The sequence below is a fragment of the Marmota marmota genome, unplaced genomic scaffold (genome assembly GCF_001458135.2).
Source record: "Marmota marmota marmota unplaced genomic scaffold, marMar, whole genome shotgun sequence".
Classification (NCBI taxonomy): Eukaryota; Metazoa; Chordata; class Mammalia; order Rodentia; family Sciuridae; genus Marmota; species Marmota marmota.
In genome coordinates this window covers 2,993,670-3,010,922 of record NW_026000051.1, presented here as the reverse complement: position 1 = coordinate 3,010,922, position 17,253 = coordinate 2,993,670, and the positions used below count along the sequence as shown (strand labels likewise).

At 56.0% G+C, this 17,253-nt stretch overlaps 1 protein-coding gene across 2 annotated transcripts; it reads left to right on the top strand.

Annotated features, from left to right (window-relative positions):
• Positions 1-318: 318 nt before the first annotated feature.
• On the top strand, positions 319-17,055 carry LOC125619637. Of its 2 annotated transcripts, none has more exons than XR_007351165.1 (2): positions 319-4,465; positions 6,444-7,035. XR_007351165.1 is itself a non-coding variant. In XM_048812909.1 (2 exons), exons 1-2 carry the CDS (start codon positions 3,881-3,883, stop codon positions 16,285-16,287), a joined length of 891 nt encoding a protein of 296 aa, XP_048668866.1. In that variant the 5' UTR covers positions 319-3,880; the 3' UTR covers positions 16,288-17,055. The 2 variants fall into 2 exon arrangements, 1 of the variants encoding a protein (XP_048668866.1); XM_048812909.1 differs by lacking the exon at positions 6,444-7,035 and adding an exon at positions 15,982-17,055.
• Positions 17,056-17,253: the final 198 nt, after the last annotated feature.

Below are 17,253 nucleotides of genomic sequence, written 5' to 3'. Positions count from 1 at the left end.
TCAGGCACAGAATGGTGGCCAGGGAGAGGGTACAGGGTGGGCCGAGCAGTGGTCCAGATCAGGTTTTGGGAGGTGTGGGAGGAGAGCCCACCTCTTGGCCTGTGCAGCTCGCGCCACTCCTGCTGAGCCAGAGGGAGAGGGTTCGTGCTGGTGCTGGGCACGCCTCTTCCCCTGGGAGGACCAGAGCGGGCACTGGGTGCTGGTCTAGCCCTTGGCTGGGTAGGATGGGCTGCCCAAGAAGATCGGAGATCGAGCAGCGTGGCGAGGATGCAGCCACCAGACCCCATGATGAGGGTGAGGAGGTGGGGGGAGGGAGAAGGGCAGCTGGGGCAGGGTCCTGCTAAGGGCTGCTTCCAAGGGAAGCTGGGAATGGGTGGAGGGAGCCTCATGATGCCTCTGGACACACCAGTGTTTTAGAAGACCCCTGAGATCTGTTCACTCAAGGGCCCCCTGAGGGCCCTCCCCGAGCCCACCCACCTGAAGGAATCTGATTCCCAGGCCAGCTCTTAACTGCATACCTGCCCCTCTTTTCAGGGTCCTGGAGGAACAGAGGCCTGAGCGCAGGTGGGACTGGAGGTCTGGGGACGGCTTTGGGAGGGCGTGCTGCTTCCTGAGGTGCGCAGGGGAGGGTCTAGGGGGTGGAACGAGGGCCGAGGTGCAGGCAAGAGGGGAGGTGAGAGAGCTGGTCCTTGAGATGCTGAGGCAGCCAGGCTAGTGCTGCTGTCCTTCCGTCATGGGAAGCGTGGTGGTGAGAGCCATGCTGGTGGGTTGTGCCAGGGTCACCTGCATGGAAAGGTGAGGCAGTGCCGTCGGCTCCCGCCGGGCAAGCAGGGGCAGTGGAGTTGTGAGGACGGCAGGGGGAAGCATCTCAGGCCTAGAGGGCAGGACATGGAGCCTCCCACTACAGGTGGCTACTTGCTCACCCCTGAGGGCCAGTGGGTCCCAAGGAAGCTCTCAGAGTGCAGGGTGGGCTCTGCCCATCACCCTAGGCCAAAGAGACCCCAGGAACAAGCGGGGCTTGCAGGCTGTGCCCCTCTTGCCTCTGCGTGCAGAAGTCAGGGAAAGAGACCACTGTACACACCTGCAGAATTGGTCAGAAGGGACACAGGGCTGGGGGCTTGGAGCCCAAGATGGGCCCCAGTCAGGTGATGCATTTTTCCTAAATCCAGCAAGTGTGAAGTACATGTTAATAAAAGGCTCTTGGGAACGTGGAGATGTCCCACTGCTCCCTGGGGGTGCAGGGCCCTTTTCTGTCCATCTCCATCTGCCTTCAAGAAACTTGAGCTTAGTGGAGAAACAGCGTAGACCAGCCAGGGAGGGAGGCAGCCAGTGATTCAGGCGCTGGACTTAGGGACTGTGCCCAGGAAGGCTGTGTAGGAGGAGTGGGCCCTGGATGGTGGACACAGGCCCAGGGCAGCTGGTGAGGCCACTGTGGCAGCAGTGTGGAGGAGTGGGTGGCAGGAGGCGGCAGCAGAGATGTGTGGGGTCGTGCAGGGTATTGAGGCCAGCCTGGGGCCCTTGCTGTGGACTCCTATAGCAGTCTGCGTGTTGCCTTGACCCTCAACCCAAGTGCATTTAATTCTCTGCAAGAAGTATGTGTTTATGTGAAGCTTCTCTGCTCGGCGAGCTGCAGGAGGGCAGGGATGAGCCAGCCCGCCCAGTGCTGGGGATCCCAGGGCCCAGCAGACATTGGCATGCAGCAGGCACACAGTCAGTGTGACGCAGTTGAGTCCAGGGCATCGTCCAGCTGGAAAGGCCAGGGGACAGGCTCATGTGCATGGGCGTGGTTGGGGAGCTGGGAACTCCGGCGGCCACTGTGTGCTGGGTTAGAAATGCTGTTAGCGATGGCGCTGGTGCCCAGGCCCAGGTCAAAGAAGTCGAAGACCCTGAGCCAGGAGAGGGACGTGGAGGTAGGAATTTGGTGTGGAGGAAGAGGAGGAGCTCCCGGTGACACCGGCCCATTGCCGTCTCTGGGAGAGCACAGAAAGGAGCAGTCTGCGAGAGAAGGTGCTGAGCTCTGCAGGGAGGGCTGGGCTGGAAAGCTCAACTGGGCAGAACATGGGCCTGACCACAGAGGCTGGCAGAGCCACCCAGGCCCCCATATGGGGGCGCAGAGCCAGGATCTTCCCCCTGGACCGGCCAGGACTCCAGCCTTAAGCTCCGTGCCCTCCCCTGCTCTCTGTCCCTGTCGCACTGGCCTTCTCTGCATTCCTTAAACTCTGGGTGACTGAATGGTTGACCCTGTTCCCAGAACCCTTTGCCCATTGGGGAGCCCTGGTTATTCTGCAGGGCTCAGCTAAGGCCTCACTTCCTCTGAGAGGCCTCACCTGGCCCTGAGCGTGGCCTTAGCCGTGGCCATGGGGGCTGTAGTTATGCATGCCTGGTGACTTTCTGGGGAAGGGGAGAGGTGGGCACCTGCTCTTGGCACCTGTCCCACTGCTCCCTGGGAGTGCAGGCCCCTCTTCTGACCATCTGCTGATGTCTCCAGGAAGGTGCCCACATGGCAGATGCTTGGGACACATCTGTGAAGGACCCAGATAGAGTCAGGGGTTCTCCCATGGAAGGATGATGGAGATGAAGGAGAGGGTGAGATCACCTGGAAAGATCCAATAGGAAGAAGTGAGACTGGGCACTTAGCCTGAGACCAGGTGGCCGTGGCTGTCCTGAAGCCTAATGGCCAGCACTGGAGGTGGGGGCCTCAGACAGTGTTCCGAGGGTGCTGGGCTTGTGAGGCAGAGGTGCCCTGGCCTGGGGAAAAGAGGAGGGTGGGTTAGGACAGCAGAGAAGGGGAAGGACAAGGCTGCAGAGGAGCAGTAGGGAGGCCAGGGCCAGAGGCTGGCTGCAGCGGCCTCTGGGAAACAGCTCTGTTGTCCAGTGGTTGGGGTGGTCCGAGGCCGGTGGGGCAGTCATACAGTGGACCATCAGGGGGCTTGTTTGTGTTCTTTCTTTCTGGAAAGGTGCAAACGATCCCTGGTTCAACGGGGAGCAGCTGCAAGGATGGTGGGTGAAGTGCAGCCTGTTTAGTGACCCACATTCTAGATGCTTCTGCGTCTGTTTGCCCATCTATTGGGTGAAACTGAGAATGTGCTCATTTCTGGGTGGTGGGGCTGTGAGAGTTCTGGGAAATCCTACTGGGTTTTCCTGTTTCCACAGATGGTCATGAAGACATTAAACATTGTGAACAAAAGAGGAAAGGCATTTGGGTATTAACTTCACTTTTTGTTTCTTATTTGATTTTCAGATCTTTCCACAATGTTCATGTTACTCTTGTACTAAGGGGGAAAAAGGAAACTAATTAAAAATATTTTCTTCTAAAGTGTACCTGGGAGTTGTGCACCTCTGGGGGAAGGAGGGGGCTTGTCCCTTCAGGCAGGTGGAGGGACATGGAAGCAGTGCTTAGGGACCTCAGGTAAAGGAAGGGGCAGTGACTTCTCAGCAGGTAGTTTGGCCCAGAGACCCTTGGAAGGAGCAGGCTAGGGGAGCTGGGAGGACAGGGTTTGAGAGTCCATCTGGTTGGCCTGCAAGAGAGGCAGTGGGTACCTCCAGGGCCTTTGAACCGGGGAGAGGGGAGGGCTAGCAGTTTCCTGATGGGCATCTGCAGCCTCCCTGGCCTGGAAGTGAACTTTGGGGCCCAACTGCTGCTCCTGGGACCCTGACAGACATGGCTTGGGTACAGAACTCCGTCTCCAAGTTGAGGTGCTCTTTTCTCCACCTGTGGCTGGATTGGGCGTGGTGGCAGTGGCAGTTCCATTTTCTTGATGCTGTGGTTCTGCTGAGCATTTCCTGAGCCCCAGAGAGAGGCAGCGCCCTGGCCGTCCAGCTTGAGCCAGTGTCTTCCCTGCACCAGAGTGCCTGGGACAAGAATCAGCCCTGTGTGACCATGGCCTGGGCTCCACCCCCTCGGAGCCCTGGTCACTTCTCTGCACATGGGGATGACAATCCGGAAGCATGTCATGAAGCAGACTCTGCAGTGCCCCACGTGCCACCGGAGCTGCCCAAGCACTTCCCTCCTGTGGGCAGCCACCACACCCACTTCTGGTCTCAGTGCTCTCCCTCTGCAGCCCCCTCTCTAGCCGGACCTTTGCCGACTTGGGAGGGCCTCTGTGTGGACAAACCCCTTACTCTTATTTGCTTGAGACTAGAATGGGGCTTTTCAAAAGGGACACCTGAAAAGCAGGCACAGCAGGGACTGCGCCTCTCCAGGTGCCTGGAGAGCAGCCCCAGCAGGACTGCAGGCTGGGGGTCCAGGTGGACTGGCTGCGCAGACCTCTGCCTATGGACATTCTGGCGACTATGTCCTGGCTATGGGATCCACCAACCCTTCCAGTGCAAGTTGGTAGCCTCTGCAAGGGGGCCTGTGGTGGTCAGGGCATGTCTGAGTTCTGGATTTGGCTGTTGGACTTGCTGCTGTGTGACCTTGACCCATTATAACCCCCCACCCCGGTGTCCTCACTTTTTGCATGGGGTAAGTAAACATGGCCTCCGGGTTGGCTGTAGAAGCCACTGAGTACCAGGGCCCTGCCGGCACAATCTCATTTAAATTCCGCAGGCCCAGGAGGTGGGCGGGTGGTGGCGGCACAGAGGGGTCAGGACTTCATTGACGAGCGCTGCTCAAACCCGAGCCACCAAATGAGCACAGCCCTGTAACAGCCTCACCTCCATCCTGGGTGCAGTCCCTGAGTGTGAGCCAAGGGTGAAGGAGGAGGCGGATGCTGTCCTTCTCTTGAGAGGGTCAGAGGGACACAAAAGCGTGCAAGAACTGTGACACTATAGGGTAGGGTGAGAGGCCTCCCTGCAGCAGGAACAGAGCCCCCAGCCACGAGGACCCTGTGGGGCTCTGAGGTGTCACAACATCTGGAGCCAAGAGTGCCTGCCCCCTTGCTGGCTGTGGACCCCAGGCCCAGCTCTTTCGGGAGTGCTTCATACCCCACTCGATGCCAGTTTCTGGCCAGCATGTCCTCGTTGGCCACAGGTTTCCTGACCCCTGGGGTTTCTGCAGATCCTGGGAGTTGTTGTTCTATGTGTCCCACCTGCACACTGGGCCAGGAGCCAAGTGCCTGAAAGCCTGTCTCACCTCATCCTCTTCCACAGAAGAGGAAACTGAGGCTCAGGTTGGCCTCTCCCTGGGGCTCAGGCTGAGGCTGTCTTGTGCTGCACCCATTCCTGTGGCTGGAAGCCCCCCTCCTGCTGAGATCCTGGCCCTGGCTGGGGCACCCAGCCCAGCTTCTTTCCAGATGGCAGGTGCCATCTTGCACAAAGAGTGAAGAGGCAGGACAGTGACAGTGGCGCAGTTCTGACGGCATGCATCTCGGCGTGCTGCCTACGGGGCATGCTCCCTTGCCCCCTCATGGAGTCCCCACAACAAGCCGGAGAGTGGCATCATGCCTTGTTTAGGGATGACAAAGGTGGAGCTTGGGGATCTTGGTGGCTGTCCAGGGCCTCCAGCTCGTCCTGGTTTGTCTGACACCAGGCAGGTCCTAAGGGCCACCATGACATGGCACTTCTGGCAGGAGGAAGACTTCTCAGCAGTAGTGGGAACTGATTATGGCCAAGTGGGCTCCTGGTCTCCCTAGGCCCAGGCAGCCCATCTCAGTGGACAGGCATTGGGTCCCAAACCAGGGCACTGCCCTTAATTTGTTTTACACCCATGGGAAGGTTCTGCTGGTCTCCCTCCTGGGCTACACCAGGTCTGTCCACTTGTCCCTTATCTGCACCATGGCCAGCTCGGTCTCAGCCACTGTCAGCTGTCACTGGTTCGCTAGCTGCAGCATTCTCGCTGTTCCCCTGACTGCCCACCATCCTGAGAGTCTGCCTGAGCGGCGGCAGGTGATTCCCTTCAGATCCCTCAAGGAGCCCCTCCAAATACAGAGACTCTGCTACAAGATTTGGCCCCCAGGGCTCCTTCTACTCCCTCCTGTCCCTGTGCCTGTGTCACCCTGCTCTCTGTGGTCCTCCAAGAGGTAAACTTATTGCTGTTCCAGGGCCTTTGCACCTGCTGGTCCTTCACCTAAGACCACCTGAGCCCCAGGCTGAGATATTATCATCTAGCAGCTTGTTGACTCTGGGTGTCACGTTACCCCTCTCCCCGCTGTGCTGCAGGAGCTCCTCTGGAGAGCCACCATGCAGGACAAAGTCCCACGTCCCCCGCTCTGAGCCTCCCTAGCACGGGCAGCACCCTTGATGGAGACAGGGCAGACCAATGACCTTGGCCTTGGGTGGGCTGAACTGACAGTGCTTCAGCAACATCGAGGTGGCTCCTGCCACAGCAGGAAGAGTCCAGGCCCCAGTCCTGGCACCCATGTCTCTCCGGGGAAAGTCTGGCCTCCTTGTCTCCCCCTGGACCATTTTTGGTTTGGGCCAGAGCTCATCCCAACCCACAGGAGCAGGCTCCTTCAACAGAAGTTTGCGCAGCACCTACTATGTGCACAACTTGTACTCTGCAGGTGCTGGGCCAGAGCTGGGAACTGAGGGGATCTGCTGGTGGGATGAAGGAGCAATGCACCCAACGCATCAGCAGTGAGGACATTTGTGAAAAAACAGGATGAGTGTGACAGAGGGGTGTGGCTTGGAGACAAGTGAACAGATCCAGTGGGCTCCAGAGTTAACCACGGAAAGAACCGAGAGGAAATTCCCAGCAGGGGAAGAGCAAGTGCCGAGGCCTTGATGCAGCGGGGAATGCTAGAGGCCACGGCTGGAGGTCATGGAGTGAGGCCGGAGAGGCAGGGCTGCTGGAGCGGCTCAGAGGGGCCTGGGAGAGCCCTCGGTGCGTGTCAGCGGGAGGGGCCACAATCCAACCTAAACACTTCCGAATGCCAGAGAATGGCAAGAAGGAAGAGGGTTGGCGCTTGAGCAAGACCTCGGCTAGTGAGGGCCCCTGCGGGGGGTCGGGCAAGGCGGAGAGCAGCCCTGAAAGTAGGCGGGTGGTGACCCCGAAAGGAGAGCAGACCGATGGATTTGCGATGAGCTGGATTTGGGTGTGAGAAATGAGGAGTCAAAAGTTCTGGCCTGAACAGCTTGCTGGCCTGTGGGAGAGATGGTGGCTCTCGGGTTTGGTCTCAGACAGGTGGGCCTGGGACCCCCACGATGGTGTTTGGAGAGACACCCTGGCTGGACAGCGCTGTCAGAGGATTGAGGGGCCCAGGGGAGCGGGCAGGGAGGGAAAACAGTCGTGCCGAGCCCTGGGTATTCCCAGCTCTGAAGGAAGAGGAGGGCCCTGCAAACGAGCCTGGGCCCATGGAGCAGCAGAGAGGAGCTCACTAGCTCTCTCCTGCCCGGGCGGTGCGGTTTGGGTTTTTTGCTTTCTTTTTTGTTTCAAACTAAGTGTGTGGAGGGAGCACAGTGGAAGTTTGTAACTTGCTGCTCCCTTCCCTCTGGGCACAGGATCCCTCCTAAGAGAACCCACTAGAAGGGGAAGAGGTGGAGCTAATCAGGCACCCTACGCTTAGGGATGGTCACATGCCCAGACCTGGCCATTCAGAGAGCCCTCATCTCCCTGCCCACTGTGATTGGCTCTGGGGTGGGCATGTGACCCTGATTGTGCCAATGATTATTATGCCTGGTACTTCCTGTTGAAGCTGTTGGGAAGCTGCCCCTTTTGCCAGGGCTGGTGAGCTGGGGAGGTGTTTTCCTGGGCATGGCCATGGCTGGGCCAGGTACATGATCCATGGGGTGCAGAGCAAAATGAAATTTCAGGGCCCCTTGCTAAAAAGTAAGGAAGAATGACACTTCCATAGTCTCTCTCTCAGCTTGTCCTGGTGTTTTAAATTTTCTATTTATGTCATTCTAAGTAAGGAAAAATTAAAAAGTTGAGTTACTAGCATGAAGCCGGTCGCAGTGGTGCACGCCTATAAGGGAGGCTGAGGCAGGAGGATGGCAAATTCAAAGTCAGCCTCAGTAGTTTAGCAAGGCCCTAAACAACAAGTGTGGGCAGTGGGTAAGTACCTCTGGATTCAATCCCCAGTACCTAAATAAATAAGTAAATAAAAGAAATTACTAGCATGAATTTTGCCACTCATTTTTATATAGTGCAGTTTGGTTTAAATAAATATGAATATCAATTAAATTCATGTGCAGGTAAAAGGAGTCATTAGTTTGGGGCTGTTCCCAGGAAAGGTGTCACTGTGTGTAACAGATTGTAACTTTAAAAAGCATGTTGTTTTTTTATGAATATAAGAGTGCTTGGGAATTCCTTAAATTTCATGCAATAAACTATTTTTTATAAAACAAATAAACATTTAATATATAAATATCCATCCATATATGGTTGGATGGATATTTTTGTAATATATGTATGTACATATATATACACATATATGAATTCATCTGCAGAATCATCAAAATGAGAGGCTGGGGTTGTGGCTCAGAGGCAGAGCGCTCGCCTAACATGCATGAGGCACTGGGTTCGATCCTCAGCACCACATAAGTATAAAATATATTGTGTCCACCTATAAGTAAAAAATAAATATTTAATATTTCATGGCTTGTCTTGGAGGGTCCCTTGAGCTGACCAGAAGCCAGGCTCGGGCAGGTAGCCACAGCAGGAGGAGAGGACTCTCCCAGCACAAGGGACTCTTCTCCCCTCTGGAGAAGGTTGCCACCAGGAAGCATGTACCCTTCCAGCGCCTTTCACCCCTGCTGTGCCAGCCAGAGGACATGCCCTGTCCCTGGGCCTGACACCTGCTGCTCGGGCCCTCCACCTCCAGGCTGAGGTCTTGAGCTCCAGCACTGCCCCCTTCTCTCAGGCCTCCCTTCTAGCTTGCAGAGAAATAGCCCCCAAGGATGTCAGTACTTGGACAGGGGAGGGGAGAAGCTCTCCCCACACCTAGGTACCGTCTCTGGTTGCTTGCCAGGTCAGCTGTGATGTGGTCAACCCAGGGCGGTGACAGCTGCTACCATACCCTGAGAGCTGCTGGGAACATTTGCTTGAGCCCAAGCCCTCTCTGTGCTTGTGCCCAGGCCCTGGCCAACGCTGGGAGGGCAGGTAAGCGGGCCAGGATGCCAGGGGCAAGCATTTGCCCCAAGGAGGTGGAGGTGACAGGAGACAGGACCACGGGAGCTGAAACTCAAGCCCCTGGATCATGCTCCTAACGTCCCAGACTTAAAACACAGATTCAAAGATATGGTTGTGTATTTCAACACAGCAACTGCAGAGCATTAAACCCCAAGATGGGGACATCCGGATTCGGGATCTGGTGTGACTGCACTGGTCCTGGCAGGTCTTGTGCATGCCACAGAAAACCTAGGAAGAGGCCAGGGAGAACCGGGAGGTGCCGGGAGACAGCACACCAGCCCTGCCACAGCATGTGCCGTGCCCAAACCAACACACCAGGGATCTCCCAGCTTCCAGCTCACGACCAGACCCCTGGGGCGGAAATCGCAGAGTGTCTGAGGCCTGACCATAGGGTCCTGCAGAGTACAGAGCCAGGCCTGGGTTCCAGACCCAGGTTCCTCCCTTGACTTAAAGTACCTTGGTGCCGTCCAGACACTGGACTGTACTTCACTCAGAGGTCTGGGCGCCCCTCCCCACGTGGCTCCTTCTGGCCTCAGGCCATGGGCTTTATCTTAGGCCCAGATTTTTTCTCGAACAAAGGAAAGCTTTATTCCCCAGTCTTTCCAGTTTCACTCCCCAGGCTGGTTGATGTGGGTGTCAAAGGAGGGGTGTGTGTATAGGGGCTGGGGGTACCTGGGGGCTGGAGAGTGAATGGAGAGCAAGAAGGACCTGGGGGTCTTTAAGAAGCATCTGGAGATTGGGGCTGGGAGCGCCTGGGGGTGGGAAAGGGCTTAGGCCACTCCCTGGAATGGACCAATAGTCCATTCATCCACCTGTTCACTCATTGGGCCACTGAACGACATTGTTTAGCAAGTACTGAGTAAACACTGATTGTCCGGCACAGCCAGGCCCTGAAGACTCCCAGACACCTTGCTGGGGACTAGCCTTTTTATTAATTTATTTTTAACTTTTTGGTATTAGGGATTGAACCCAGGGGCACTCTACCACTGAGCTACACCCTCAGCCCTTTTTATTTTATTTTTTATATTGAGACAGCATCTCATTAAGTTGTCAGGGCTATCCTCAAATTTGTGATCCTTCTGCCTCAGTTTCCTGAGTCACTGGGATTACGGGTGTGCACCACCACACCCAGGTTATTTTGGCGGGGGGCTACCAGAGATTGAACTTGGGCACTCGACCACTGAGCCCCATCCCGAGCCCTATTTTGTATTTTATTTAGAGACAGGGTCTCGCTGAGTTGCTTAGTGCCTCGCTTTTGCTGAGGCTGGCTTTGAACTTGTGATCTTCCTGCCTCATCCTCCCGAGCCGCTGGGATTACAGGCGTGCACCACCGTACCCAAGTTGTTATTTGTTGAGAGCCACGGCCAGGTCAAGATGGTGCCTGGCATTTTGCCAGAAGGGGCGGCTCCTGCTGCCTTGGGTGCCCGCTACTTTTGAGTTCTCACGGAGTTCCCGTTGAGTTCGCGTGGTTTGGGGAATAAAGTAGTTCCTGTTTTGAACCTACAAGTGGCTCGTGACCTCCCGGTTATTTTGTGCCCAGCCAGACTGCGGCAGTTATTATTATTTTTTTTTTAAGTAAATAACTGAGGATTGAACCCAGGGGGCACTGTACCACTGAGGTACATTTCCAGCCTCTTTAAAAAAAAATTTTTTTTTTGAGTTAGGTTTCACCAGGTTGCCCAGGCTGGCCTTGAACTTGTGACCCTCCTTACAGCTCTTATTATTGGGGGCACTTAACTGTGTGCCATCTGCCCTTGGAAGCTCACTGCACAGGCAGGAGCTCTCGGGCCTGTCCTTATGTTGCAGAACTTATTGGCAGGAGCTGGTTGCCATGGCGCACACCTATCTATAATCCCAGCTAGCCTGGAGGCTGAGGCTGGAGGATGGCAAGTTCAAGGCCAGCCTGGGCAACTTAATGAGACCCCACGTCAAAATCAAAATGAAAATGACAAAGGAGGTGGAGTAGCTCAGTGGTAGAGCACCCTCGACTCAATCCTTAGTACTGGGGGAAGAAGGAGCTGCAGTCAGTCACCTAGAACGTGGCAGAGAACGTCCATGCTCGGTGGGTGTGGCTGGGAGGCTGAGTCTGGACCACCAGCTGGGGCTTTGGACGGGCACTGGGGTGGGGGGGGCCTGCTGTCCCCAACCATTCACCTGCTGTTGAGCCACTTGGAGAAAGGCACACCTTCTCCACCTTGCTCTGCCTGGGACACTTTCCTCCTCCCTCTTTGCTGAGGGTCCCTTGGAGAGGCTGTCCATGGGGCTCAGCCCACTGGGACTAGCAACATCGCTCCGGTTGGCTGGTCTGCAGCCTCAGCCTGCCAGGCACAACCAGGAAAACTGGTCGGGGCAGCTGCCTTGTCCCCACCCTGCCCCTCGGCACCTCCCTCCCCCAACCTGGGAAAGGAAGGAAGAGCCGGAGCCGCCTCCAGCTGCCGCCGCCTCTTGAGAGCGTGTTGGGCGTCAGGCTGCTCAGGCCCCTTCCCAGGCCACCACTGGGTCACCCAGCGCTCTCCCAGGAGACCGAGTCTCAGAAACCTCAATCCCACAGACCCTCGCTGTGGTCCTGGGGGGAAGCTGGGACCCAAATCCCTGTCTGTCCAGGGCCCCAGTTGAATGCTCACCCTCTGTGCTTAGGAAACACCTCCCACAGTGACAGGGCTGGACCCATCCCTGCCTTCCTCTCTGTCCTGTCTCTGCCCCGCCTCTTCCTTCTGCCGGGAAGGTGCTTTGGTTGCTGTTTGTTCTACTGGTGTGATAGAGGTCTCGGGTGCTCATTGACATGCACTTCAGCCTTCCTCCCAGTCCCCTTGCAGCTAGGCAGGGGCCAATGAGCTGCGAGTGTAAGTGAGGAGAATCATTTTCAGACCGAGGCCATAAAGAGCCCTTGCAGGACCTAGCTCTCACTCTCTACCACGTCGGTGGTGTTGAGATAGGAGCAGCCAGAATTGCTGAGTCACTGCATGGAAGGCCAGAGCATGGACTTTGCATAGTCAAGAAATGAATCTTTGGGGGGGTAGCTCCAGGGTAGAGCACTTGCCTAACACACGCAAGGGCCTAGGTTCAATCCCCAGCACTGCACAAAGAAAAAGAAAAGAATTCATTGTTGAATTAATTCTCTGAGAATGAGGATTAATTTGTTACTGCAGCATGACCTGTTCCATACTGACTCATTTAGGTCTCAGCTGAAATGCCAGCTACTATAATCACCAAATCCAAAGTTATCCCACCCCCTCCCCTGGCCCTGATTTTATTTTTCTGTATCACTTTTCTAATTGTTCCTTGGTTCACTTTTTTTTTTTTTTTTTTAAGTACTGGGGATCAAATCCAGGGCTGCAAACATGCTAGGCAAGTGATCTATCATTGAACTACATTGAACCTCTTTTAAAATGTACTTTTAAAAAAATTTTGTTGTTGTTGTTTAAATTTTGAAACAGGGTCCCACTAAGTTGCCCCAGCTGGCCTTGAACTTGTGATCCTCCTCCCTCAGCCTCCTAAGTCCCTGAGATCACAGACATGGGCCACCATGCCCAGCTGGTTTACTTGGTTACTGTCTGCCTCCCTTACTAGAGTGTAAACTCCATGAGGTCAGAGCCCTTTGTGTGTCTGCGTCCTTTATGCCCAGCACAATGCTGGACATGTTTAAGCATGCAAGACATATTTGAATGAATGAGTGTTTATTGAATGCATGAGTGGGAGGCAGATGTCCGTGCTTGAAGGTAGCTGTAGAATTTGGTATTCAATCGGCACTTAATCTGCTTGGACGCAAAGGCTCAGGTCATTAGAAGGCTGGAAGCCATGGTTGCATTTCTGAGTTCCAAAGCATCCAAGTTGATTCAGGGCCTTACCTCTCCTCTCATGCAGCTTTACAGAGGAGAGAATGTGGGCCTGCTCAGGGGGTGACTCATCTCAGGTCACTAGGTGAGTCTTCGGCTGAGCCGGGACCTGCCTTCGGTCTCTGGCTGCCTGGTTCATGGCTGTTCTATGGAGTTTCACGTCTTCCTTTTTAGCTTCTGCCCAAGCTGCTGAAAAGATCTCCCTGGCACATTTGCCTCTTCTGCACCACCTCGCCAGGTAATCTAGCAGCTCTAAGCAAACTGCCCTGCGATGACTGATGGGTAGGACTGTGGAGCTGGGACGTTGGTCAGCGGTAAGGATGAGCAGGCTCCCTCCAGAAGGCCCTGCCACAGCCCTTGGAGAAGGGCTGGTGCTTTGTCTTGTTGCTTTGTGTGAGGATGGGTTTTAATATGCTGAGGATCAAACAGGCCTCACACATGCTGGGCGAGCCCCTGGCCACCAGCTACACCCCAGCCCAGGCCTGTGTTTTTGTCTGCCACTTCTTTTAACAAGAACAGGATGCAGGGCTGTGTGTAGTTCAATGTCAGAGCACTTGCCTGGCACATGCAAGGCCCAGCCCCTGGAATAAACCACAGTGACCAGAGAGCCGGTGCAGGATAGTCATCTCGAATCACACCACCGAGGAATGCCATTCCAACACTGTGAGTCTTTTTCATCTGAACATGTAAATAGATGGTGTTACCTGACCCCAGAGGTCCCCAGGTCCCAACCAGCTGGGGATTAAAGGTGGCCATGTTGGCTTGTATGGCCCTGTCCCCTCCACCCTGCTGGCTGGTGCCTGGCTTCCCCTCAAAGCCTATCCCAGGTCCATCTGAAAGTCCCCAGAGGAGCCACCTATGAGGTACCAGCCACATTCTTCCACTCTGACCTCCATGGATGTCCCCTGCTCTAAGTCCCCTGAGGGTGGCTCCTGCTGAGATCCCTGTGGTGAGCCTGCTGGAAAACTTAGTCCCCTGCCCTGGGGGCTTCACCCGCCCTCCCCTGGGTGGCAAACCTGGAGGCAGCAGGTGTCCAGGTGTGGAGCAAGGAGAAGCTTCCTTCCAGAGCTGCGGCACCGTTTAGGGCCTGAGGCAGCCCTCTGTCTCCCCAAGTCCTTGGCTTGCAGCTTCTGGAGGACATCCCTGCTCTGTCACCTGGTACCATTCTTTTCTGAGAGGGTGAGCCAACTGCCCCTCAGCCTGGTCATAGGTTTGGGATGGGACCTAGGTTTGGGACACAGTCTTTTTTCTCGGATTTTCTGAGTTAGCAATTGGGGAAGAAAACAGTCTCTCTTGGGCGGTAAATTGTGAGGTAGAAGGCCAGAGCTGCTTCCCACGGCTATATACAGAAGCTGGTCTGCAGGAAGAGTGGGGAGCTCAAGTTCAGAGAAGAAAGTCACAGGAGACTGAGAGAGAGCATTCTCCAGAAGATTTGTGCCTGGATCCAGCTGTGCCTGAAGCCAGGTGCACACCTGCCCATTGTACGGTTTAATGCATGAGCCAAGAAATTCCCCCCTTTTGCCTAGGCTCATGCCAGTCACGCTGCTGTCCCCTTCCACACGGGAGTCTTGATGGACACAGAAATGGGCATGGGGCAGCATACAGACACCACTGCCCTGTGTCTCTCTATCCCATGTCCCTGAAATTTGGAGCCTGAAACATTAAGGGGTGCTGCACTGCTCTCAACCTGCTAGTTCAGGCATGACCAGATCCCAGAATCTAGCCTAGGCTCAGCTGGCAATTCTCAAAATGACCATTTAAATAACATCAGGGCCATTTGCCAGCTTGTACCATAAGGTTTCAGATTCTTCCCGACTAGACTGTGAGCCCCACCAGGTAGAGGCTGGGCTCTTAGTGGTGTGATCTTGGGCAAATTCTCTTATTTCTAAAATATGGATGCTAACTACCTCCGAGGGTCACGGGGTAAATTAAATGAACTAATGCATGCAGAGGCACTTGCTGCTCTTAGTCACTGTTCATGGTGGACAGTTAGTGTATTGCATGGGCTGGGCACCAAGCCAACACTCTGTAAATGTGTCCAAGACACAGCTCCTGGTGTGTCTGCACTGTGCCAGAGGGACACACACACACACACACACCCAAGGCTCAGGTCTCAGTGCCAGTGGCCATTCTGGGATCCTAGGGCATCCCCAGCCCCTGGCTTCTCTGGAGGCAGCCTGCAGTATTTCAAGGCACTGGGCTGTCATCCCAGCAGCTCCGCGTTGCTGGGAGTGCAGTTTAGACTGAGCCCTGAACCATGAATCAAGGGCAGCAGGCCCTGTGGTGTCCTAGGAGCTGGAAAGCGTGGAGGGGGAGCTGGTCAACCTGAGAGAACAAGGGGCTTCTTGGCTTCCTGCGCTGCTGTTCTCTGGAAGCTCCCCCTCCACATTCCCGGGAGCCTCCAGCCTCTTCCAATCCCCCAGCTCCCCAGCAGCACTCAAAGTCCTGCCTGCGGGCTCTCGTGGGGTCCAGCTGGTCTCTTTGCTGGAGGGAGAAGGGCTTGTCTGTGGACCTGGTTGGATTTCTGGGTTTTCTGTCTGCCTGAGCCCAGCACTTTCAGAGGATGCCACGGCCTGACAGCACCCTCCATGCTCAGCCCCTCCCAGAGCCAGTGTTTCTGTGTGCTATGCTTGGGAGCTTTCGTCTCTCTGGATGTTCAAGGCTGGCATGTTGCATGCTGTGCCGGTGGCCCTAGGGGTCTCGAGTGGGTGAGGAGAATGCTTGGAGCATGGTGTGTTGAGACAGTGCGCTCGGCCAGCTCCAGCTGTGGGTGCGGAGCCCAGCACAGTATCAGGGCTGTGCAGAGCGCTGCTTGTGTGGAATGTCTTAGCGCTCTGGTAGGTTGCCAAGGGGCTTGTTTTGGGTCACGCATTATGTTCAGGGCATTAACCCTTTGGGTGACTACCCAAGGTCCCCGGGCTCTAGGAAGATAAAAGGGGAGAACACCTCTCTTGGGGGGCTCGCAGCACTCCACACCCAGCTTCAGGTTTCCCTAGATCCAATGTGCCCAGCGTGTTTAAGCTGAAGCTCAAAAAACCTGGTGGGGAGGTGGTTGGCAGGAGCACCCTAATCTGGTGTTCTGCGGATTTCAAGGCTCCTGTGTCGCATCCCATCACTGACACTTCTTTGCCATAGGGATCCCAGGGCCGGTGCGGAGTTCCCAAGCCGCACGGCTTTCTGTGCCCAGCACCGCGCTCTCAACAAAGGCGACCGACCACGTGCCCTTCTCATCGCGGACCTGGAGTGGGAACAGAAGCGGCTTCCGGCCCCGGCTTTCGCCCGGGCTGGGTGAAGAAGCTGTGCGGCGCCCGGGTGCAGCGCGGAGCAACCCCCAGCAGCCCCGCCGCCCCCGGCTGTGCCTCGCCCACTCCCATCCGCAACCGCTGCAGCGCCCTCGAAGCGGCGCTAGGGGGAGCTCTGGCAACTGGCTTGGTGGATTGAATCAAAATCGTGCATCCAACAGCTATTTCCTTGGACTTGCAGGGGGAAAATGGGGAGGGGTGAAGACGCACTGTTCCCCCTCCTCAGCAGCTTCAGACTCCTCCCGTGGGAGGCCGAGGAAACAGCCCTGGGGTGTGTGTGTGTGTGTGTGTGTGTGTGAAGGTGCCTTTCCTCCCAGTAACTCACGCCTCCAGAGCCTCCCTCTTTCCCCCCACCCGTGTCACGGACCTTCACTGCCCCCTGCGTTCTAGAGAGTGTCCCCGAGAACTTCGCCTCGATCGACACCGGGATCCAGAGCCGAGCCTTCCCCCGAGACTGGATTGTGTTCGCCTCTCGGAGTCTGGGCTGGGCTGTCTTGGCAGCAGCCCCTCCTCTCGCTGCGGGAGGCGTGAAAGGCTGGGTGGGGGGCGCGAGCCGTCCTGCCGGTGGCTGGGAGGCTTGTGCAGGAAAGGGGAGCGCGGGGGCGAGCCAGCGAGGGCTTTGGGGAGACACCGACAGAGGCACTATCAAACAGCAAGCAGGCTGCTGCTTTGCTTATTACCACCCTTCCCCCCGCCCCGTCCTGGTCTTTCTTGCCTATCCCCTCTTTGCAAAGCTGGAACCACCCCGCGAGCCCCCAGGCCTGAGCCGCGGTTCCAGATGTGAATTTGGTTCCAGTGGGGAGAACGCGAGCTTCCTCCGGGCCTTGGCACATTCTCCCACTCTGAGGTCATTCCGTAGGTGGTCAGAGGGGAGCGCGCGCCTGGAGCCTTCCTGCCTCCATCCACTGGGGAGGGAAGAGAGGCGGGAGGAAAGGAGAGGAGAAGGAGAGGGGAGGGGCGCGAGGAGGGAGGGAGACGCCGCCAGCACACCACCAAGTGGCACCGAGCAGTGATAACAAACTCAACTTAAAAAAAAAAAAAAAAAAAAAAGAAAAAGAAGAAAACTACCAGTGCAAGCCGAGACATGCGGACAGTGCGGGCGTAG

Coding starts and splice junctions, on each gene's coding strand:
- LOC125619637 (XM_048812909.1), top strand. CDS start 3,881: ATGGCCTGGGCTCCACCCCCTCGGAGCCCTGGTCACTTCTCTGCACAT. Junction 4,466..15,981: donor GTCCTCACTTTTTGCATGGG/GTAAGTAAACAT, acceptor TCTTTGCCATAG/GGATCCCAGGGCCGGTGCGG.